Source organism: Coregonus lavaretus (assembly GCF_964263955.1).
Source record: "Coregonus lavaretus genome assembly, chromosome: 19".
NCBI lineage: Eukaryota > Metazoa > Chordata > Actinopteri > Salmoniformes > Salmonidae > Coregonus > Coregonus lavaretus.
In genome coordinates, this window is record NC_140006.1 from 46,979,129 (window position 1) to 47,005,479 (window position 26,351).

General features: G+C 48.5%; 1 protein-coding gene across 1 annotated transcript in view; it reads right to left on the reverse strand.

Annotated features, from left to right (window-relative positions):
- Window positions 1-4,132: 4,132 nt before the first annotated feature.
- The window catches only part of LOC311146335 (ralA-binding protein 1-A-like), a 40,190-nt gene continuing 17,971 nt past the window's right edge, over window positions 4,133-26,351 (reverse strand). Inside the window, exons 6-9 of the mRNA XM_084182818.1 lie at window positions 18,098-18,208; window positions 17,655-17,776; window positions 9,375-9,495; window positions 4,133-4,706 (exon numbers count right to left, since the gene is read on the reverse strand). Of these exons, the coding sequence (XP_084038944.1) occupies window positions 4,392-4,706; window positions 9,375-9,495; window positions 17,655-17,776; window positions 18,098-18,208 (669 nt within the window). The 3' untranslated portion in view covers window positions 4,133-4,391. The remainder of the gene's footprint in view (window positions 4,707-9,374; window positions 9,496-17,654; window positions 17,777-18,097; window positions 18,209-26,351) is intronic.

Below are 26,351 nucleotides of genomic sequence, written 5' to 3' on the forward strand. Positions count from 1 at the left end.
CTTATCTCCCTCACTAACTTTAAGCATCAGTTGTCAGAGCAGCTTACTGATCACTGCACCTGTACACAGCCCATCTGTAATTAGCCCACCCAACTACCTCATCCCCATATTGTTATTTATTTTGCTCATTTGCACCCCAGTATCTCTATTTGCACATCATCTTCTGCACAGCTATCACTCCAGAGTTAATACTAAATTGTAACTATTTTGCACTATGGCCTATTTATTGCCTTACCTCCATAACTTACTACATTTGCACACACTGTATATAGATTTTCTATTGTGTTATTGACTGTATGTTTTGTTTACCCCATATGTAACTCTGTGTTGTTGTTTTTAATCGCACTGCTTTGCTTTATCTTGGCCAGGTCGCAGTTGTAAATGAGAACTTGTTCTCAACTGGCTTACCTGGTTAAATAAAGGTGAAATAAAAACATTAAAAATTAAAAATGGATGCCTAATGAACACAACCCAGTCCTTCTGACCCATTTGATGCCTAATGAACACGACCCAGTTGCATGACCCTCTTGCATTAACAGATGTAATAGAGCCCCACAGTGGAGTTGTCATAATACCCATAAAACCTAGCGGTCAAACAGGGAAATGGTTCCAATCGTTTTTCCACCATTCATTTTCCCCATAGGGGATTTTAGAAACACTTAAAATAAGGGCTGTGTTTCATGTAGACTTACCCTGGCCACGGACAAGGTGACTTTTATCAATATATTCAGCTCGATTTACTCTCAGATTCAAAAATGCTAATTAGCGTCAAAGTAGACATGCAAAACTACAAATCCCTGCAAGCACCTGCACGCCATGTCTAGCTGACACCTTTGCTAATGGGTATTGTGTCAATTTAAAACTTGCACAAGACAGTTCACAGAATTGTCCATTTAAAGAAATGTAGCCAATATATTAATTCCTAAATTTTGCTAACATTAGATAGTTAATCCAGAGATTCTTACCTTTGCCTTGATTCGGCAGTCTTGTCCAGATCATCATGACATTTGTAGTTCTTTATGATAGCCACATTAGCATTTCATTTTTGGAGGGTAAATACAGGCGAATATATTTATACAAGTCGCCTTGTCCTAGAGAGATTTACACGGTTATTAAAACGTCACGCCAGGGTCAGCCCACACGAAACACAGCCCTTATTTTAAGTGTTTCTAAAATCCCCTATGGGAAAAATGAATGGTGGAAAAATGATTGGAACCATTTCCTAGTTTGACCGCTAGGTTTTATGGGTATTATGACTTATACATACTGTGGTACTCTATTATGAATATGGAGAAGAATGGCAACGCTTTACTCAAAGGGTACCTAAATAAGAACTTCATAACGCATTCGTAACCCATACATTACACATTTATAAGCATATCACGATTTGACATAAAGCATTTCATTTGCAATATCTTTGGGTTCTGAATGTGTGATCTATAGATCCTTCCCAGGTTCGTATAACCAGGTACAGCAACGTTTAACACGTTTCTTCTGCTTCTTCTTTAGCTCAACTGCATCATAAATAGCATCAGGTAGTTACATTTAAAATGTAAATTATCTTTACCCCAATATCTTCCAGAACACTGTGTAAATGGTCTTTTCCCAATATCTTCCAGAACATTATGTAAATGCATATAATACAGTGGGGAAAAAAAGTATTTAGTCAGCCACCAATTGTGCAAGTTCTCCCACTTAAAAAGATGAGAGAGGCCTGTAATTTTCATCATAGGTACACGTCAACTATGACAGACAAATTGAGAATTTTTTTTCCAGAAAATCACATTGTAGGATTTTTTATGAATTTATTTGCAAATTATGGTGGAAAATAAGTATTTGGTCACCTACAAACAAGCACGATTTCTGGCTCTCATAGACCTGTAACTTCTTCTTTAAGAGGCTCCTCTGTCCTCCACTCGCTACCTGTATTAATGGCACCTGTTTTAACTTGTTATCAGTATAAAAGACACCTGTCCACAACCTCAAAACAGTCACACTCCAAACTCCACTATGGCCAAGACCAAAGAGCTGTCAAAGGACACCAGAAACAAAATTGTAGACCTGCACCAGGCTGGGAAGACTGAATCTGCAATAGGTAAGCAGCTTGGTTTGAAGAAATCAACTGTGGGAGCAATTATTAGGAAATGGAAGACATACAAGACCACTGATAATCTCCCTCGATCTGGGGCTCCACGCAAGATCTCACCCCGTGGGGTCAAAATGATCACAAGAACGGTGAGCAAAAATCCCAGAACCATACGGGGGGACCTTGTGAATGACCTGCAGAGAGCTGGGACCAAAGTAACAAAGCCTACCATCAGTAACACACTACGCCGCCAGGGACTTAAATCCTGCAGTGCCAGACGTGTCCCTCTGCTTAAGCCAGTACATGTCCAGGCCCGTCTGAAGTTTGCTAGAGTGCATTTGGATGATCCAGAAGAGGATTGGGAGAATGTCATATGGTCAGATGAAACCAAAATAGAACTTTTTGGTAAAAACTCAACTCGTCGTGTTTGGAGGACAAAGAATGCTGAGTTGCATCCAAAGAACACCATACCTACTGTGAAGCATGGGGGTGGAAACATCATGCTTTGGGGCTGTTTTTCTGCAAAGGGACCAGGATGACTGATCCGTGTAAAGGAAAGAATGAATGGGGCCATGTATCGTGATATTTTGAGTGAAAACCTCCTTCCATCAGCAAGGGCATTGAAGATGAAACGTGGCTGGGTCTTTCAGCATGACAATGATCCCAAACACACCGCCCGGGCAACGAAGGAGTGGCTTCGTAAGAAGCATTTCAAGGTCCTGGAGTGGCCTAGCCAGTCTCCAGATCTCAACCCCATAGAAAATCTTTGGAGGGAGTTGAAAGTCTGTGTTGCCCAGCGACAGCCCCAAAACATCACTGCTCTAGAGGAGATCTGCATGGAGGAATGGGCCAAAATACCAGCAACAGTGTGTGAAAATCTTGTGAAGACTTACAGAAAACGTTTGACCTGTGTCATTGCCAACAAAGGGTATATAACAAAGTATTGAGAAACTTTTGTTATTGACCAAATACTTATTTTCCACCATAATCTGCAAATAAATTCATTAAAAATCCTACAATGTGATTTTCTGGAATGTTCTTTCTCATTTTGTCTGTCATAGTTGACGTGTACCTATGATGAAAATTACAGGCCTCTCTCATCTTTTTAAGTGGGAGAACTTGCACAATTGGTGGCTGACTAAATACTTTTTTTCCCCACTGTATACAGATAGGCTAATCATACATTCTACATTGATTCAAATAGCATGTCTTACTAGTGGTTCTATAGACAGAGTCACTCATATAGGGGATGGATAGATGGATAGAGACCAGGGAGAGGGATGGATAGAGACCAGGGAGAGGGATGGATAGAGACCAGGGAGAGGGATGGATAGAGACCAGGGAGAGGGATGGATAGAGGGATGGATAGAGACCAGGGAGAGGGATGGATAGAGACCAGGGAGAGGGATGGATAGAGGGAGGGATAGAGACCAGGGAGAGGGATGGATAGAGACCAGGGAGAGGGATGGATAGAGGGATGGATAGAGGGATGGATAGAGGGATGGATAGAGACCAGGGAGAGGGATGGATAGAGACCAGGGAGAGGGATGGATAGAGACCAGGGAGAGGGATGGATAGAGACCAGGGAGAGGGATGGATAGAGACCAGGGAGAGGGATGGATAGAGGGATGGATAGAGGGATGGATAGAGACCAGGGAGAGGGATGGATAGAGGGATGGATAGAGACCAGGGAGAGGGATGGATAGAGACCAGGGAGAGGGATGGATAGAGGGATGGATAGAGACCAGGGAGAGGGATGGATAGAGACCAGGGAGAGGGATGGATAGAGGGATGGATAGAGACCAGGGAGAGGGATGGATAGAGACCAGGGAGAGGGATGGATAGAGGGATGGATAGAGGGATAGATAGAGACCAGGGAGAGGGATGGATAGAGGGATGGATAGAGACCAGGGAGAGGGATGGATAGAGACCAGGGAGAGGGATGGATAGAGGGATGGATAGAGGGATAGATAGAGACCAGGGAGAGGGATGGATAGATGGATAGAGGGATAGAGACCAGGGAGAGGGATGGATAGAGGGATGGATAGATGGATAGAGACCAGGGAGAGGGATGGATAGAGGGATGGATAGAGACCAGGGAGAGGGATGGATAGAGGGATGGATAGAGACCAGGGAGAGGGATGGATAGAGGGAGGGATAGAGACCAGGGAGAGGGATGGATAGAGGGATGGATAGAGGGATGGATAGAGGGATGGATAGAGGGATGGATAGAGGGATGGATAGAGGGATGGATAGAGGGATGGATAGAGACCAGGGAGAGGGATGGATAGAGCTGGAGAGGAGCTCACAGGTTGGTCTCTCTCCTATCTTTACTAGAGGAGTGTTTAGGGGGATCCTTGGCGGTGGCTGACTTCTCGTTCTTGGCTTTGACCGTCACCGCTGGCTCTGCTGCTGTGGCGGTTACCACCCCAGTTACGGAACGTTTGGTCTGCTCCTCGCCCCTCGCCTCGGGACTGGGCGGAGCCTGTTCTGCTGGGGGCGGGGCTGTCAGCTCCTGCTGCTGCAGCTTGTGGGTCTGGAGGAGGCGGAGCTGAACGCGCAGTTCCAAGATGGCCTCCTGCTCCTCGTGGATGGCCTGGTTCAGGTGGGTGTTCTTGTTCTACAGGATGGGGGGGGACAGACAGAAAGAAAGACAGACAGAGCAGGTAAGGAGAGGCTTGCTGACACTCATCTCTGGTTCAAACTCTGGTTCAAATGTATTTTCAGGAAAGTGCAGGCCTATTTCGTAAATATAGCTGAAACAAAACTAGATCTTTATTAAACCTTTATTTTGACAGGGAAGACATATTGAGACGTAGATCTCTTTTCCAAATGTGTCCTGTATAATACAATATAAAATACACACATACACATATATACACACACTACATGGCAAAAGTATGTGGACACGTGTTTGTCGAACACCTCATTCCAAAATCATGGTCATTAATATGTAGTTGGTCCCCCCTTTGCTGCTATGACAGCCTCCACTCTTCTGGGAAGGCTTTCCACTAGATGTTGGAACATTGCTGCGGGGACTTGCTTCCATTCAGTCACAAGAGCATTAGTGAGGTTGGGCGATAAGCCTGGCATCCGCCAAACCCAGATTTGTCAGTCGGAATGCAAGATGGTGAAGTGTGATTCATCACTCCAGAGAACGCGTTACGCGCTTCAGCACTCAGCGGTCCCGTTCTGTGAGCTTGTGTGGCCTACCACTTCACGGCTGAGCCGTTGTTGCTCCTAGACATTTCCACTTCACAATAACAGCACTTACAGTTGACCAGGGCAGCTCTAGCAGGGCCGAAATTTGACAAACTGACTTTTTTGAAAGTTTGCATCCTATGATGGTGCCATGTTGAAAGTCAATATATACACTCCTCAAAATGTTTTGGGGAACACTTAAACAACACAATGTAACTCCATGTCACATTGTGAAATTCTGTGAAATCAAACTGTCCATTTAGGAAGGAACACTGATTGACAATACATTTCACATGCTGTTGTGCAAATGGAATAGACAACAGGTGGAAATTATAGGCAATTAGCAAGACACCCCCAATAAAGGACTGGTTTTGCAGTTGGTGACCACAGACCACTTCTCAGTTCCTATGCTTCCTGGCTGATGTTTTGGTCACTTTTGAATGCTGGCGGTGCTTTCACTCTAGTGGTAGCATGAGACGGAGTCTACAACCCACACAAGTGGCTCAGGTAGTGCAGCTCATCCAGGATGGCACATCAATGCGAGCTGTGGCAAGAAGGTTTGCTGTGTCTGTCAGCGTAGTGTCCAGAGCATGGAGGCGCTACCAGGAGACAGGCCAGTACATCAGGAGACGTGGAGGAGGCCGTAGGAGGGCAACAACCCAGCAGCAGGACTGCTACCTCCGCCTTTGTGCAAGGAGGAGCACTGCCAGAGCCCTGCAAAATGACCTCCAGCAGGCCACAAATGTGCATGTGTCTGCTCAAATGGTCAGAAACAGACTCCATGAGGGTGGTATGAGGGCCCGACGTCCACGGGTGGGGGTTGTGCTTACAGTCCAACACCGTGCAGGACGTTTGGCATTTGCCAGAGAACACCAAGATTGGCAAATTCGCCACTGGCGCCCTGTGCTCTTCACAGATGAAAGCAGGTTCACACTGAGCACGTGACAGAGAAGTGACAGAGTCTGGAGACGCCATGGAGAACGTTCTGCTGTCTGCAACATCCTCCAGCATGACCGGTTTGGCGGTGGGTCAGTCATGGTGTGGGGTGGCATTTCTTTGGGGGGGCCGCACAGCCCCCCATGTGCTCGCCAGAGGTAGCCTGACTGCCATTAGGTACCGAGATGAGATCCTCAGACCCCTTGTGAGACCATATGCTGGTGCGGTTGGCCCTGGGTTCCTCCTAATGCAAGACAATGCTAGACCTCATGTGGCTGGAGTGTGTCAGCAGTTCCTGCAAGAGGAAGGCATTGATGCTATGGACTGGCCCGCCCGTTCCCCAGACCTGAATCCAATTGAGCACATCTGGGACATCATGTCTCGCTCCATCCACCAACGCCACGTTGCACCACAGACTGTCCAGGAGTTGGCGGATGCTTTAGTCCAGGTCTGGGAGGAGATCCCTCAGGAGACCATCCGCCACCTCATCAGGAGCATGCCCAGGCGTTGTAGGGAGGTCATACAGGCACGTGGAGGCCACACACACTACTGAGCCTCATTTTGACTTGTTTTAAGGACATTACATCAAAGTTGGATCAGCCTGTAGTGTGGTTTTCCAATTAAATTTTGAGGGTGACTCCAAATCCAGACCTCTATGGGTTGATACATTTGATATCCATTGATAATTTTTGTGTGATTTTGTTGTCAGAACATTCAACTATGTAAAGAAAAAAGTATTTAATAAGATTATTTCATTCATTCAGATCTAGGATGTGTTATTTTAGTGTTCCCTTTATTTTTTTTGAGCAGTGTATATATATTGCCTTCGGAAAGTATTCAGACCCATTGACTTTTTACAAATTTTGTTAAGTTACAGCCTTATTCTAAAACAGATTTTTTTTTTTTTAAATCCTCATCAATCTACACACAATACCCCATAATGACTAAGCGTAAACAGGTTTTTAGACATTTTTGCAAATGTATTAAATATAAAAAACAGAAATACCTTATTTACATAAGTATTCAGACCCTTTGCTATGAGACTCGAAATTGAGCTCAGGTGCATCCTGTTTCCATTGATCATCCTTGAGATGTTTCTACAACTTGACTGGAGTCCACCTGTGGTAAATTCAATTGATTGGATTTGTAAAGGCACACACCTGTCTATATAATGGTCCCAGAGTTGACAGTGCATGTCAGAGCAAAAACCAAACCATGAGGTCGAAGGAATTGTCCGTAGAGCTCAGAGACAAGATTATGTCGAGGTACAGATCTGGGGAGGGGTACCAAAACATTTCTGCAGCATTGAAGGATCCCAAGAACACAGTGGCCTCCATCATTCTTAAATGGAAGAAGTTTGGAACCACCAAGACCCTTCCTAGAGCTGGCCGGCCTGCCAAACGGAGTAATCCGGGGAGAAGGGCCTTGGTCAGGGAGGTGACCAAGAACCCGATTGTCACTCTGACAGAGCTCTAGAGTACCTCTGTGGAGATGGGAGAACCTTCCAGAAGGACAACCATCTCTGCAGCACTCCACCAATCAGGTCTTTATGGTAGAGTGGCCAGACGGAAGCCACTCCTCAGTAAAAGGCACATGACAGCCCGCTTGGAGTTTACCAAAAGGCACCTAAAGGACTCTCAGACCATGAGAAACAAGATTCTCTGGTCTGATGAAAACCAAGATTGAACACTTTGGCCTGAATGCCAAGCGTCACGTCTGGAGGAAACCTGGCACCATCCCTACGGTGAAGCATGGTGGTGGCAGCATCATGCTGTGGGGATGTTTTACAGCGTCAGGGACTGGGAGACTAGCCTTGTAGACTAGCATTGGAGAACCATCTAATGAGTGAACATGTCATTCATCTCAAACATTCTTACGAGAGTAAAAAAAACACGTATTTCGTTTTGCCCGTATTAAGCACAAGTTTTAAAATCAGCAAGGGATTCCTGCATAGCTGTAAAATCTGACTGTAGTTTTGACACAGCCAGATCAACAGTCGGGGCAATAGCACACATAATAGCATCATCCTCATATAGATTAAATGTACCATTTTTTAACAGATTGACCATTGGTGTTTATATAAATAGTGAAGAGAACAGGTCCCAAAATCGACTCCTGTGGTACACCTTTATGAACACCCAGGTGGCGACACGCATCTCTGCGTGCCTGGCATATATCTCAGCTTGGATGTCGGCCCCCCACCTCAACCTCGACAAGACGGAGCTGCTCTTCCTCACGGGGAAGGCCTGCCCGCTCAAAAACCTCTCCATCACGGTTGACAACTCCACAGTGTCACCCTCCCAGAGTGCAAACAACCTTGGCGTGACCCTGGACAAAACCCTGTCGTTCTCTGCATCATCAAAGCAGTGACCCGCTCCTGCAGGTTCATGCTCTCCAACATGTATGACCCTACCTCACACAGGAAGCGGCACATCTCCCGTCTGGACTACTGCAACTAGCTGTTGGTTGGTTGGGCTTGTGCCATCAACCCCTGCAACTTATTCAGAACACAGCAGACCGCCTGGTGTTCAACCTTCCCAAGTTCTCCCATCTCACCCCGCTCCTCCGCACACTCCATTGGCTTCCAGTTAAAGCTCACATCCACTACAAGACCATGGTGCTTGCCTACGGAGCAGCAAGAGGAACTGCCCCTCCCTACCTTCAGGCTATGGTCAAACCCTACACCCCAACCTGAGCACTCCGTTCTGCCACATCAGGTCTCTTGGCCCTCCCACCTCTACGGGAGGGCAGCTCCCCCTCAGCCCAGTCCAAGCTCTTCTCTGTCAGTATGATGACACAGAATAAAAGCTGTATAACATAACGTAGCTCGGCAATCCCCCTCTCTCCTCCCTCCCCTTCTCTCCTCCCTCTCTCCTCCCTCCGTCTCTCTCCTCCCTCCCCCTCTCTCCTCCCTCCGTCTCTCACCTCCCTCCGTCTCTCTCCTCCCTCCCTCCCCCTCTCTCCTCCCTCTCTCCTCCCTTCCCCTCTCTCCTCTCTCCTCCCTCTCTCTCCTCCCTTCCCCTCTCTCCTCTCTCCTCCCTCTCTCCTCCCTTCCCCTCTCTCCTCTCTCCTCCCTCTCTCTCCTCCCTCCCCCTCTCTCCTCCCTCCCCCTCTCTCCTCCCTCCCCCTCTCTCCTCCCTCCGTCTCTCACCTCCAGTTCTTCGTTCTGTTTCTGCAGCTCTTCCAGGATCATCTGGAGTTCCTCCTCGTCTTCACTCTCACTCTCACTGTCTGAAGAGGACTCCTCTGTCTCACTGTGACCCTGCTGACGACTACAGACACAGAGACAGTTACATAAATCATGTAGACACACCATAACAACGACTACAGACACAGACAGTTACATAAATCATATATAGTCTAGACCAGGGTTTCCGAACCTCAGTCCAGGGCCCCCCCCAGGTGCACGTTTTGGTTTTTGCCCTAGCACTACACAGCTGATTCAGATAACCAACTCATCATCAAGCCCTATAAAATCTGTGATTTTTTTCCCCAATTTTTTTTTTTTTTTTCCCCAAATTATGTTATGTTTCGCAGTTGTATTTTTTTCAGGTTTCAGATTTTCTTTGTTGTTTTTTTCACTCTCAAAATTACAATTGTTCATAGATAAACAATGACATTGGATGTTCTGAGTCCATGGCAATGCTTAAAGGAAAATTCCATCCCAAAACTATCTTTTGGTCCATTTTTGCTAAAGTCCCAAAATGTTTTGCATGTCAGCAATCAACTTTTCAAGAGATATAACTTTCGAAATGGGTATCAGGTTATGGGTGTGCTTGTCATCGGCAAGGACTAGGGAGTTTTTCAGGATCAAAATAAACAGAATACAGCTAAGCACAGGCAAAATCCTAGAGGAAAACCTGGTTCATTCTGCTTTCCAACAGACACTGGGAGACTAGAGGAAACCCTGGTTCAGTCTGCTTTCCAACAGACACTGGGAGACTAGAGGAAAACCTGGTTCAGTCTGCTTTCCAACAGACACTGGGAGACTAGAGGAAAACCTGGTTCAGTCTGCTTTCCAACAGACACTGGGAGACTAGAGGAAAACCTGGTTCAGTCTGCTTTCCAACAGACACTGGGAGACTAGAGGAAAACCTGGTTCAGTCTGCTTTCCAACAGACACTGGGAGACTAGAGGAAAACCTGGTTCAGTCTGCTTTCCAACAGACACTGGGAGACTAGAGGAAAACCTGGTTCAGTCTGCTTTCCAACAGACACTGGGAGAGGAATTAACCTTTCAGCAGGATAATATCCTAAAACACAAGGCTAAATCTACAATGGAGTTGGTTACCAAGATGACATTGAATGTTCCTGAGTGGCTTAGTTACAGTTCACTTAAAATCAGCTTGAAAGTCTACGGCAATACTTGAAAATGGCTGTCTAGCAATGATCAACAACCAACTTGACAGAGCTTTAAGAATTTGGAAAAGAATAATGCAAATGTTGCACAATCCAGGTGTGGAACGTTCTAGAGACTGACCCTGAAAGATTAGATATTTCTGTATTTCATTTTAAGTAAATTTGCTTAAATTTCTAAAAACATGTTTTCACTTTGTCATTATGGGGTAATGCATGTAGATGGGTGAGAAAAAAATAATATTTAATTAATGTTTGATTCAGGCTGTAACAACAAAATGTGGAATAAGTCAAGGAGTATGAATACTGTCTGAAGGCTCTGTATATATTATATTACAGGATTTTATAGTCAAACAAATTAAAGTCAACATAGCTGAATATAATATACTGAACAAAAATATAAATGCAACAATTTCAAAGATTTTACTGAGTTAAAGTTCATATAAGGAAATCAGTCAATTGAAATAAATAAATTAGGCCCTAATCTATGGATTGGCAGGGGTGGAGCCATGGGTGGGCCTTGAAGGGCATAGGCCCAACCACTGGGGAGCCAGGCCCAGCCAATCAGAATTAGTTTTTCCCCACAAAAGGGCTTTATTGTAGACAGAAATACTCCTCAATAACTCCCCACCCCGCCTCAGACGATCCCGCAGGTCCTGGGCTGACGTGTTTACACGTGGTTTGCGGTTGTGAGGCCGTTTGGACGTACTGCCAAATTCTCTAAAATGACATTGGAGGCGGCTTATGGTAGAGAAATTAACATTCTGTTCTCTGGCAACAGCTCTGGTGGACCTTCCTGCGGTCAAGTATGCCAACTGCATGCTCCCTCAACTTGAGACATCTGTGGCATTGTGTTGTGTGACAAAACTGCACATTTTAGAGTGGCCTTTTATTGTCCCCAGCACAAGGTGCACCTGTGTAATGATCATGCCGTTTAATCAGCTTCTTGATATGCATTTGAGAGAAATATGCTTTTTTTGTGCATATGGAAGATTTCTGGGATTTTTTATTTCAGCTCATGAAACATGAGACCAACACTTTACATGTTGCGTGTATATTTTTTGTTCAGTGTAGAAAGGGATATTGTTCTCAAACATTTGCAGAGCGAGACAAGTGCACACATGGAGCTGGCTATTCTGTGTTGAGTGATCATTTGAAACAGGTCCTGTACGCTTCATTTAGAGTGTATTTGTAACTTTAGTTGTGATAGGCCTACAAACCTCATGTCTTAGAAAGTGATCATTTGAGCATTATATATCGCCTCCCGGCGCAGTGGTCTAAGAGGCACTGCATCGCAGTGCTAGCTGTGCCACTAGAGATCCTGGTTCGAATCCAGGCTCTGTCGTAGCCGGCCGCGACCGGGAGACCCATTATTTTTTTTAATTTTTCATACTGCCCCCCGTGGGAATCGAACCCACAACCCTGGCGTTGCAAACGCCATGCTCTACCAACTGAGCACAATTGGCCCAGCGTCGTCCAGGGTAGGGGAGGGAATGGCCGGCAGGGATGTAGCTCAGTTGGTAGAGCATGGCGTTTGCAACGCCAGGGTTGTGGGTTCGATTCCCACGGGGGCAGTATGAAAAATTCAAAAAAATAATGTATGCACTCACTAACTGTAAGTCGCTCTGGATAAGAGCGTCTGCTAAATGACTAAAATGTTAATATCTCTATATATATATATACAGTGAGGGAAAAAAGTATTTGATCCCCTGCTGATTTTGTACGTTTGCCCACTGACAAAGAAATGATCGGTCTATAATTTTAATGGTAGGTTTATTTGAACAGTGTGAGACAGAATAACAACAACAAAATCCAGAAAAACGCATGTCAAAAATGTTATAAATTGATTTGCATTTTAATGAGGGAAGTAAGTATTTGACCCCCTCTGCAAAACATGACTTAGTACTTGGTGGCAAAACCCTTGTTGGCAATCACAGAGGTCAGACTTTTCTTGTAGTTGGCCACCAGGTTTGCACACATCTCAGGAGGGATTTTGTCCCACTCCTCTTTGCAGATCTTCTCCAAGTCATTAAGGTTTCGAGCCTGACGTTTGGCAACTCGAACCTTCAGCTCCCTCCACAGATTTTCTATGGGATTAAGGTCTGGAGACTGGCTAGGCCACTCCAGGACCTTAATGTGCTTCATCTTGAGCCACTCCTTTGTTGCCTTGGCCGTGTGTTTTGGGTCATTGTCATGCTGGAATACCCATCCACGACCCATTTTCAATGCCCTGGCTGAGGGAAGGATGTTCTCACCCAAGATTTGACGGTACATGGCCCCGTCCATCGTCCCTTTGATGCGGTGAAGTTGTCCTGTCCCCTTAGCAGAAAAACATCCCCAAAGCATAATGTTTCCACCTCCATGTTTGACGGTGGGGATGGTGTTCTTGGGGTCATAGGCAGCATTCCTCCTCCTCCAAACACGGCGAGTTGAGTTGATGCCAAAGAGCTCGATTTTGGTCTCATCTGACCACAACACTTTCACCCAGTTCTCCTCTGAATCATTCAGATGTACATTGGCAAACTTCAGACGGCCCTGTATATGTGCTTTCTTGAGCAGGGGGACCTTGCGGGCGCTGCAGGATTTCAGTCCTTCACGGCGTAGTGTGTTACCAATTGTTTTCTTGGTGACTATGGTCCCAGCTGCCTTGAGATCATTGACAAGATCCTCCCGTGTAGTTCTGGGCTGATTCCTCACCGTTCTCATGATCATTGCAACTCCACGAGGTGAGATCTTGCATGGAGCCCCAGGCCGAGGGAGATTGACAGTCTTTTGTGTTTCTTCCATTTGCGAATAATCGCACCAACTGTTGTCACCTTCTCACCAAGCTGCTTGGCGATGGTCTTGTAGCCCATTCCAGCCTTGTGTAGGTCTACAATCTTGTCCCTGACATCCTTGGAGAGCTCTTTGGTCTTGGCCATGGTGGAGAGTTTGGAGTCTGATTGATTGATTGCTTCTGTGGACAGGTGTCTTTTATACAGGTAACAAACTGAGATTAGGAGCACTCCCTTTAAGAGTGTGCTCCTAATCTCAGCTCGTTACCTGTATAAAAGACACCTGGGAGCCAGAAATCTTTCTGATTGAGAGGGGGTCAAATACTTATTTCCCTCATTAAAATGCAAATCAATTTCTAACATTTTTGACATGCGTTTTTCTGGATTTTGTTGTTGTTATTCTGTCTCTCACTGTTCAAATAAACCTACCATTAAAATTATAGATTGATCATTTCTTTGTTAGTGGGCAAACGTACAAAATCAGCAGGGGATCAAATACTTTTTTCCCTCACTGTATATATATATATATATATACACACACAATTCTATATTGATGATTTGGAAAAGTCGCAAAAGGCAAGCGCTCTGTTCCTTGAGCTTCCCGCGGATTTAGAAAATTGCATTGCTGCTCTGCTTGTGTGGGAAGCAAGTTATTTAATGACCGGAAGATGGAATTAAAATGACAGAATTAAAAGTGAAATGAGAAGCAAAGGCTACAACGACCGAAAGCCAACACGTTGTAATAATCTGAACGGAATTGTTGTTATTTGTAAACTGTAGGACGGGGAGAAGCGCAGTAACGTTATGAAGGCTAGCCTCAATTAGCCTAGCTGGATAGCTAGCTTAACTAGCTTCTCTTGGTTTGATGAAGTCAAGACAGGTACTATGTAATCAGATGGGATGACTAGCAAGAAGTTAGTCTAGTTTGTCTAGTTAATCTAGCTTGAGTTAACAGTGCTTGCCGTCTCTCTCTCTCTCTGTGTGCCTCACAGTGACCACACCACACGGCCCTCCCCTGCTCCCTGCCACCCTGTTCCCTACCACCCTGCTCCCTGCCACCCTGTTCCCTACCACCCTGCTCCCTGCCACCCTGCCACCCTGCCACCTACCACCCTGCTCCCTACCACCCTGCTCCCTGCCACCCTGTTCCCTACCACCCTGCTCCCTACCACCATGCTCCCTACCACCCTGCTCCCTGCCACCCTGCTCCCTACCACCCTGCTCCCTGCCACCCTGCTCCCTGCCACCCTGTTCCCTACCACCCTGCTCCCTGCCACCCTGCTCCCTACCACCCTGCTCCCTACCACCCTGCTCCCTGCCACCCTGCTCCCTACCACCCTGCTCCCTGCCACCCTGCTCCCTACCACCCTACCCCCTACCACCCTGCTCCCTACCACCCTGCTCCCTGCCACCCTGCTCCCTACCACCCTGCTCCCTGCCACCCTGCTCCCTACCACCCTGCTCCCTACCACCCTACCACCCTGCTCCCTGCCACCCTGCTCCCTACCACCCTACCACCCTGCTCCCTACCACCCTGCCACCCTGCTCCCTACCACCCTGCTCCCTGCCACCCTGCTCCCTACCACCCTGTTCCCTGCCACCCTGCTCCCTACCACCCTGCTCCCTACCACCCTGCTCCCTGCCACCCTGCTCCCTACCACCCTGTTCCCTGCCACCCTGCTCCCTACCACCCTGCTCCCTACCACCCTGCTCCCTGCCACCCTGCTCCCTACCACCCTACCACCCTGCTCCCTACCACCCTGCCACCCTGCTCCCTACCACCCTGCTCCCTACCACCCTGCTCCCTGCCACCCTGCTCCCTACCACCCTGCTCCCTACCACCCTGCCACCCTGCCACCTACTACCCTGCTCCCTGCCACCCTGCCACCTACCACCCTGCTCCCTACCACCCTGCCACCCTACCACCATGCTCCCTACCACCCTGCTCCCTACCACCCTGCTCCCTACCACCCTGCTCCCTACCACCCTGCTCCCTGCCACCTACCACCCTGCTCCCTACCACCCTGCTCCCTGCCACCCTGCTCCCTACCACCCTGCCCCCTACCACCCTGCTCCCTACCACCCTGCTCCCTACCACCCTGCTCCCTGCCACCCTACCACCCTGTTCCCTACCACCCTGCTCCCTGCCACCCTGCTCCCTGCCACCCTGCTCCCTACCACCTACCACCCTGCTCCCTGCCACCTACCACCCTGTTCCCTACCACGCTGCTCCCTACCACCCTACCACCCTGCTCCCTGCCACCATGCTCCCTACCACCCTGCTCCCTACCACCCTGCTCCCTACCACCCTGCTCCCTGCCACCCTGCTCCCTACCACCCTGCTCCCTGCCACCTACCACCCTACTCCCTGCCACCCTACCACCCTGCTCCCTGCCACCCTGCTCCCTGCCACCATGCTCCCTACCACCCTGCTCCCTGCCACCCTACCACCCTGCTCCCTACCACCCTGCCACCCTGCTCCCTGCCACCCTGCCACCCTGCTCCCTACCACCCTGCTCCCTACCACCTACCACCCTGCTCCCTACCACCCTGCTCCCTACCACCCTACCACCCTGCTCCCTACCACCCTGCTCCCTACCACCCTGCTCCCTACCACCCTGCTCCCTGCCACCCTGCTCCCTACCACCCTGTTCCCTACCACCCTACCACCCTGCTCCCTACCACCCTGCTCCCTACCACCCTGCTCCCTACCACCCTGCTCCCTGCCACCCTGCTCCCTACCACCCTGCTCCCTACCACCCTGCTCCCTACCACCCTACCACCCTGCTCCCTACCACCCTGCCACCCTACCACCATGCTCCCTACCACCCTGCTCCCTACCACCCTGCTCCCTACCACCCTGCTCCCTGCCACCCTGCTCCCTACCACCCTGTTCCCTACCACCCTACCACCCTGCTCCCTACCACCCTGCTCCCTACCACCCTGCTCCCTACCACCCTGCTCCCTACCACCCTGCTCCCTACGGTTAACAAAGTACAAAAACAAATGGCTTTTCTGCTGCTTCCCTCACTCGGATTGAACCGGGTGTGGACCCGACCGGATCTCTATGTTTAAACAAATAATTTGTGCATATTGTGTCAGTCTGGGAAAGCCCCGGGTCCATTTCGGAACAGAACCTCTAACTCCCATCACCCTTTATCCACATCGTTCAGATTATTCAAATTAAATCAGTGTTTGATGTGATTTTGGAACGCATTTGCATTGATGTCAGAGTGATTGGAGGGACAACGGAGCCCTGAGTACCAGGCCATTCTTTAGCGACCTGATGGTCACACAGAGCAGAATAGGAGGACATTACCGTGACTCAACGCTCATGTGGAATTTGACTGTGGTCATGACTCATGACCAGTGTTGCAGTAGCTCTGTTCTGACCTCTGTATGTCAGCGATCTATATGTCAGCGTTCTGACCTCCGTATGTCAGCGATCTATATGTCAGCGTTCTGACCTCTGTATGTCAGCGATCTATATGTCAGCGTTCTGACCTCTGTATGTCAGCGATCTATATGTCAGCGTTCTGACCTCCGTATGTCAGCGATCTATATGTCAGCGTTCTGACCTCTGTATGTCAGCGTTCTGACCTCTGTATGTCAGCGATCTATATGTCAGCGTTCTGACCTCTGTATGTCAGCGTTCTGACCTCTGTATGTCAGCGATCTATATGTCAGCGTTCTGACCTCTGTATGTCAGCGATCTATATGTCAGCGTTCTGACCTCCGTATGTCAGCGATCTATATGTCAGCGTTCTGACCTCTGTATGTCAGCGATCTATATGTCAGCGTTCTGACCTCTGTATGTCAGCGATCTATATGTCAGCGTTCTGACCTCCGTATGTCAGCGATCTATATGTCAGCGTTCTGACCTCTGTATGTCAGCGATCTATATGTCAGCGTTCTGACCTCCGTATGTCAGCGATCTATATGTCAGCGTTCTGACCTCTGTATGTCAGCGATCTATATGTCAGCGTTCTGACCTCCGTATGTCAGCGATCTATATGTCAGCGTTCTGACCTCTGTATGTCAGCGATCTATATGTCAGCGTTCTGACCTCTATATGTCAGCGTTCTGACCTCCGTATGTCAGCGATCTATATGTCAGCGTTCTGACCTCTGTATGTCAGCGATCTATATGTCAGCGTTCTGACCTCTGTATGTCAGCGTTCTGACCTCTATATGTCAGCGTTCTGACCTCCGTATGTCAGCGATCTATATGTCAGCGTTCTGACCTCTGTATGTCAGCGATCTATATGTCAGCGTTCTGACCTCCGTATGTCAGCGTTCTGACCTCTGTATGTCAGCGATCTCGGCCCGCAGCCTCTCGATCTCCTCCTTCTCTGTAGATATCTGCCTCCTCAACACCTCCTCCAGAGATATCAGCTCCTCCTGCTCTGTCAGGATCTCATTCTCCTGGAGAGGAAGGGAGAGAGGGAGAGGGAGGGAGAGAGAGAGATAGGGAGAGAGGGAGAGAGGGAGAGAGGGAGGGACGGAGGGAGGGAGGGAGGGAGGGACGGAGGGAGGGAGGGAGGGAGGGAGGGAGGGAGGGAGGGAGGGACGGAGGGAGGGAGGGAAGGAGGGAGGGAGGGAGGGAGGGAGGGAGTGATCAGTACTGTTCAGCATACATCAGCAGATAATATAAACTACAGATCAGTTGTGTGTGTGTGTGTGTGTGTGTGGTGATGTGTGTGTGTGTGTGTGTGGGATGTGTGTGTGTGTGTGTGTGTGTAATACCTGTGCCAGTATGATATTAACCACCTCTTCTTCGTTCTCAGTCATTTCTTCTTTAGAGACGTCTTCTTTAGAGAGGCTGGCTATCTCCTGGGCTATCTTAGTCTCACACTCCTAGAGACACACACACAGGTTAGAGAGACTGGCTATCTCCTGGGCTATCTTAGTCTCACACTCCTAGAGACACACACACAGGTTAGAGAGACTGGCTATCTCCTGGGCTATCTTAGTCTCACACTCCTAGAGACACACACACAGGTTAGAGAGACTGGCTATCTCCTGGGCTATCTTAGTCTCACACTCCTAGAGGCACACACACAGGTTAGAGAGACTGGCTATCTCCTGGGCTATCTTAGTCTCACACTCCTAGAGACACACACACAGGTTAGAGAGACTGGCTATCTCCTGGGCTATCTTAGTCTCACACTCCTAGAGACACACACACACACACACAGGTTAGAGAGACTGGCTATCTCCTGGGCTATCTTAGTCTCACACTCCTAGAGACACACACACACACAGGTTAGAGAGACTGGCTATCTCCTGGGCTATCTTAGTCTCACAGTCCTAGAGACACACACACACACACACAGGTTAGAGAGACTGGCTATCTCCTGGGCTATCTTAGTCTCACACTCCTAGAGACACACACACAGGTTAGAGAGACTGGCTATCTCCTGGGCTATCTTAGTCTCACACTCCTAGAGACACACACACACAGGTTAGAGAGACTGGCTATCTCCTGGGCTATCTTAGTCTCACACTCCTAGACACACACACACACACAGGTTAGAGAGACTGGCTATCTCCTGGGCTATCTTAGTCTCACACTCCTAGAGACACACACACAGGTTAGAGAGACTGGCTATCTCCTGGGCTATCTTAGTCTCACACTCCTAGAGACACACACACACAGGTTAGAGAGACTGGCTATCTCCTGGGCTATCTTAGTCTCACACTCCTAGAGACACACACACACACACACAGGTTAGAGAGACTGGCTATCTCCTGGGCTATCTTAGTCTCACACTCCTAGAGACACACACACACACACACACACAGGTTAGAGAGACTGGCTATCTCCTGGGCTATCTTAGTCTCACACTCCTAGAGACACACACACACAGGTTAGAGAGACTGGCTATCTCCTGGGCTATCTTAGTCTCACACTCCTAGAGACACACACACACACACACAGGTTAGAGAGACTGGCTATCTCCTGGGCTATCTTAGTCTCACACTCCTAGAGACACACACACAGGTTAGAGAGACTGGCTATCTCCTGGGCTATCTTAGTCTCACACTCCTAGAGACACAAACACAGGTTAGAGAGACTGGCTATCTCCTGGGCTATCTTAGTCTCACACTCCTAGAGACACACACACACAGGTTAGAGAGACTGGCTATCTCCTGGGCTATCTTAGTCTCACACTCCTAGAGACACACACACACAGGTTAGAGAGACTGGCTATCTCCTGGGCTATCTTAGTCTCACACTCCTAGAGACACACACACACACACACAGGTTAGAGAGACTGGCTATCTCCTGGGCTATCTTAGTCTCACACTCCTAGAGACACACACACACAGGTTAGAGAGACTGGCTATCTCCTGGGCTATCTTAGTCTCACACTCCTAGAGACACACACACACACACACAGGTTAGAGAGACAGGCTATCTCCTGGGCTATCTTAGTCTCACACTCCTAGAGACACACACACACACACACAGGTTAGAGAGACTGGCTATCTCCTGGGCTATCTTAGTCTCACACTCCTAGAGACACACACACACACACACAGGTTAGATAGACTGGCTATCTCCTGGGCTTTCTTAGTCTCACACTCCTAGAGACACACACACAGGTTAGAGAGACTGGCTATCTCCTGGGCTATCTTAGTCTCACACTCCTAGAGACACACACACACAGGTTAGAGAGACTGGCTATCTCCTGGGCTATCTTAGTCTCACACTCCTAGACACACACACACACACAGGTTAGAGAGACTGGCTATCTCCTGGGCTATCTTAGTCTCACACTCCTAGAGACACACACACAGGTTAGAGAGACTGGCTATCTCCTGGGCTATCTTAGTCTCACACTCCTAGAGACACACACACACAGGTTAGAGAGACTGGCTATCTCCTGGGCTATCTTAGTCTCACACTCCTAGAGACACACACACACACACACAGGTTAGAGAGACTGGCTATCTCCTGGGCTATCTTAGTCTCACACTCCTAGAGACACACACACACACACACACACACAGGTTAGAGAGACTGGCTATCTCCTGGGCTATCTTAGTCTCACACTCCTAGAGACACACACACACAGGTTAGAGAGACTGGCTATCTCCTGGGCTATCTTAGTCTCACACTCCTAGAGACACACACACACACACACACAGGTTAGAGAGACTGGCTATCTCCTGGGCTATCTTAGTCTCACACTCCTAGAGACACACACACAGGTTAGAGAGACTGGCTATCTCCTGGGCTATCTTAGTCTCACACTCCTAGAGACACAAACACAGGTTAGAGAGACTGGCTATCTCCTGGGCTATCTTAGTCTCACACTCCTAGAGACACACACACACAGGTTAGAGAGACTGGCTATCTCCTGGGCTATCTTAGTCTCACACTCCTAGAGACACACACACACAGGTTAGAGAGACTGGCTATCTCCTGGGCTATCTTAGTCTCACACTCCTAGAGACACACACACACACACACAGGTTAGAGAGACTGGCTATCTCCTGGGCTATCTTAGTCTCACACTCCTAGAGACACACACACACAGGTTAGAGAGACTGGCTATCTCCTGGGCTATCTTAGTCTCACACTCCTAGAGACACACACACACACACACAGGTTAGAGAGACTGGCTATCTCCTGGGCTATCTTAGTCTCACACTCCTAGAGACACACACACACACACACAGGTTAGAGAGACTGGCTATCTCCTGGGCTATCTTAGTCTCACACTCCTAGAGACACACACACACACACACAGGTTAGATAGACTGGCTATCTCCTGGGCTTTCTTAGTCTCACACTCCTAGAGACACACACACAGGTTAGAGAGACTGGCTATCTCCTGGGCTATCTTAGTCTCACACTCCTAGAGACACACACACACACACACACACAGGTTAGAGAGACTGGCTATCTCCTGGGCTATCTTAGTCTCACACTCCTAGAGGCACACACACACAGGTTAGAGAGACTGGCTATCTCCTGGGCTATCTTAGTCTCACACTCCTAGAGACACACACACACACACACAGGTTAGAGAGACTGGCTATCTCCTGGGCTATCTTAGTCTCAAACTCCTAGAGACACACACACACACACACAGGTTAGAGAGACTGGCTATCTCCTGGGCTATCTTAGTCTCACACTCCTAGACACACACACACAGGTTAGAGAGACTGGCTATCTCCTGGGCTATCTTAGTCTCACACTCCTAGAGACACACACACAGGTTAGAGAGACTGGCTATCTCCTGGGCTATCTTAGTCTCACACTCCTAGAGACACACACACACACACACAGGTTAGAGAGACTGGCTATCTCCTGGGCTATCTTAGTCTCACACTCCTAGAGACACACACACACACACACAGGTTAGAGAGACTGGCTATCTCCTGGGCTATCTTAGTCTCACACTCCTAGAGACACACACACAGGTTAGAGAGACTGGCTATCTCCTGGGCTATCTTAGTCTCACACTCCTAGACACACACACACACACAGGTTAGAGAGACTGGCTATCTCCTGGGCTATCTTAGTCTCACACTCCTAGAAACACACACACACAGGTTAGAGAGACTGGCTATCTCCTGGGCTATCTTAGTCTCACACTCCTAGAGACACACACACACAGGTTAGAGAGACTGGCTATCTCCTGGGCTATCTTAGTCTCACACTCCTAGAGACACACACACACACACACACACACAGGTTAGAGAGACTGGCTATCTCCTGGGCTATCTTAGTCTCACACTCCTAGAGACACACACACACAGGTTAGAGAGACTGGCTATCTCCTGGGCTATCTTAGTCTCACACTCCTAGAGACACACACACACACACAGGTTAGAGAGACTGGCTATCTCCTGGGCTTTCTTAGTCTCACACTCCTAGAGACACACACACAGGTTAGAGAGACTGGCTATCTCCTGGGCTATCTTAGTCTCACACTCCTAGAGACACACACACACACAGGTTAGAGAGACTGGCTATCTCCTGGGCTATCTTAGTCTCACACTCCTAGAGACACACACACACACACACAGGTTAGAGAGACTGGCTATCTCCTGGGCTATCTTAGTCTCACACTCCTAGAGGCACACACACACAGGTTAGAGAGACTGGCTATCTCCTGGGCTATCTTAGTCTCACACTCCTAGAGACACACACACACACAGGTTAGAGAGACTGGCTATCTCCTGGGCTATCTTAGTCTCACACTCCTAGAGACACACACACAGGTTAGAGAGACTGGCTATCTCCTGGGCTATCTTAGTCTCACACTCCTAGAGACACACACACACACAGGTTAGAGAGACTGGCTATCTCCTGGGCTATCTTAGTCTCACACTCCTAGAGACACACACACACACACACAGGTTAGAGAGACTGGCTATCTCCTGGGCTATCTTAGTCTCACACTCCTAGAGGCACACACACACAGGTTAGAGAGACTGGCTATCTCCTGGGCTATCTTAGTCTCACACTCCTAGAGACACACACACAGGTTAGAGAGACTGGCTATCTCCTGGGCTATCTTAGTCTCACACTCCTAGAGGCACACACACACAGGTTAGAGAGACTGGCTATCTCCTGGGCTATCTTAGTCTCACACTCCTAGAGACACACACACACACACACAGGTTAGAGAGACTGGCTATCTCCTGGGCTATCTTAGTCTCACACTCCTAGAGACACACACACACACACACACACAGGTTAGAGAGACTGGCTATCTCCTGGGCTATCTTAGTCTCACACTCCTAGAGACACACACACACACACACAGGTTAGAGAGACTGGCTATCTCCTGGGCTATCTTAGTCTCACACTCCTAGAGACACACACACACACACACAGGTTAGAGAGACTGGCTATCTCCTGGGCTATCTTAGTCTCACACTCCTAGAGACACACACACACACACACAGGTTAGAGAGACTGGCTATCTCCTGGGCTATCTTAGTCTCACACTCCTAGAGACACACACACACAGGTTAGAGAGACTGGCTATCTCCTGGGCTATCTTAGTCTCACACTCCTAGAGACACACACACACACATACACACAGGTTAGAGAGACTGGCTATCTCCTGGGCTATCTTAGTCTCACACTCCTAGAGACACACACACACAGGTTAGAGAGACTGGCTATCTCCTGGGCTATCTTAGTCTCACACTCCTAGAGACACACACACACAGGTTAGAGAGACTGGCTATCTCCTGGGCTATCTTAGTCTCACACTCCTAGACACACACACACACACAGGTTAGAGAGACTGGCTATCTCCTGGGCTATCTTAGTCTCACACTCCTAGACACACACACAAGTTAGAGAGACTGGCTATCTCCTGGGCTATCTTAGTCTCACACTCCTAGAGACACACACACACACACACACACACAGGTTAGAGAGACTGGCTATCTCCTGGGCTATCTTAGTCTCACACTCCTAGAGACACACACACACACAGGTTAGAGAGACTGGCTATCTCCTGGGCTATCTTAGTCTCACACTCCTAGAGGCACACACACAGGTTAGAGAGACTGGCTATCTCCTGGGCTATCTTAGTCTCACACTCCTAGAGACACACACACAGGTTAGAGAGACTGGCTATCTCCTGGGCTATCTTAGTCTCACACTCCTAGAGACACACACACACAGGTTAGAGAGACTGGCTATCTCCTGGGCTATCTTAGTCTCACACTCATAGAGACACACACACACAGGTTAGAGAGACTGGCTATCTTCTGGGCTATCTTAGTCTCACACTCCTAGAGACACACACACAGGTTAGAGAGACTGGCTATCTCCTGGGCTATCTTAGTCTCACACTCCTAGAGACACACACACACACACACACAGGTTAGAGAGACTGGCTATCTCCTGGGCTATCTTAGTCTCACACTCCTAGAGACACACACACACACACACAGGTTAGAGAGACTGGCTATCTCCTGGGCTATCTTAGTCTCACACTCCTAGAGACACACACACACACACACAGGTTAGAGAGACTGGCTATCTCCTGGGCTATCTTAGTCTCACACTCCTAGAGACACACACACAGGTTAGAGAGACTGGCTATCTCCTGGGCTATCTTAGTCTCACACTCCTAGAGACACACACACACACACACAGGTTAGAGAGACTGGCTATCTCCTGGGCTATCTTAGTCTCACACTCCTAGAGACACACACACAGGTTAGAGAGACTGGCTATCTCCTGGGCTATCTTAGTCTCACACTCCTAGAGACACACACACACACACACAGGTTAGAGAGACTGGCTATCTCCTGGGCTATCTTAGTCTCACACCCCTAGAGACACACACACACACACACACACACAGGTTAGAGAGACTGGCTATCTCCTGGGCTATCTTAGTCTCACACTCCTAGAGACACACACACACAGGTTAGAGAGACTGGCTATCTCCTGGGCTATCTTAGTCTCACACCCCTAGAGACACACACACACACAGGTTAGAGAGACTGGCTATCTCCTGGGCTATCTTAGTCTCACACTCCTAGACACACACACAGGTTAGAGAGACTGGCTATCTCCTGGGCTATCTTAGTCTCACACTCCTAGAGACACACACACACAGGTTAGAGAGACTGGCTATCTCCTGGGCTATCTTAGTCTCACACTCCTAGAGACACACACACACACAGGTTAGAGAGACTGGCTATCTCCTGGGCTATCTTAGTCTCACACTCCTAGAGACACACACACACACACACACACAGGTTAGAGAGACTGGCTATCTCCTGGGCTATCTTAGTCTCACACTCCTAGAGACACACACACACAGGTTAGAGAGACTGGCTATCTCCTGGGCTATCTTAGTCTCACACCCCTAGAGACACACACACACACAGGTTAGAGAGACTGGCTATCTCCTGGGCTATCTTAGTCTCACACTCCTAGAGACACACACACAGGTTAGAGAGACTGGCTATCTCCTGGGCTATCTTAGTCTCACACTCCTAGAGACACACACACAGGTTAGAGAGACTGGCTATCTCCTGGGCTATCTTAGTCTCACACTCCTAGAGACACACACACACACACACAGGTTAGAGAGACTGGCTATCTCCTGGGCTATCTTAGTCTCACACTCCTAGAGACACACACACACAGGTTAGAGAGACTGGCTATCTCCTGGGCTATCTTAGTCTCACACTCCTAGACACACACACACACACAGGTTAGAGAGACTGGCTATCTCCTGGGCTATCTTAGTCTCACACTCCTAGAGACACACACACACACAGGTTAGAGAGACTGGCTATCTCCTGGGCTATCTTAGTCTCACACTCCTAGAGACACACACACACAGGTTAGAGAGACTGGCTATCTCCTGGGCTATCTTAGTCTCACACTCCTAGAGGCACACACACAGGTTAGAGAGACTGGCTATCTCCTGGGCTATCTTAGTCTCACACTCCTAGAGACACACACACAGGTTAGAGAGACTGGCTATCTCCTGGGCTATCTTAGTCTCACACTCCTAGAGACACACACACACAGGTTAGAGAGACTGGCTATCTCCTGGGCTATCTTAGTCTCACACTCCTAGAGACACACACACAGGTTAGAGAGACTGGCTATCTCCTGGGCTATCTTAGTCTCACACTCCTAGAGACACACACACACACACAGGTTAGAGAGACTGGCTATCTCCTGGGCTATCTTAGTCTCACACCCCTAGAGACACACACACACACACACACACACAGGTTAGAGAGACTGGCTATCTCCTGGGCTATCTTAGTCTCACACTCCTAGAGACACACACACACAGGTTAGAGAGACTGGCTATCTCCTGGGCTATCTTAGTCTCACACCCCTAGAGACACACACACACACAGGTTAGAGAGACTGGCTATCTCCTGGGCTATCTTAGTCTCACACTCCTAGACACACACACAGGTTAGAGAGACTGGCTATCTCCTGGGCTATCTTAGTCTCACACTCCTAGAGACACACACACAC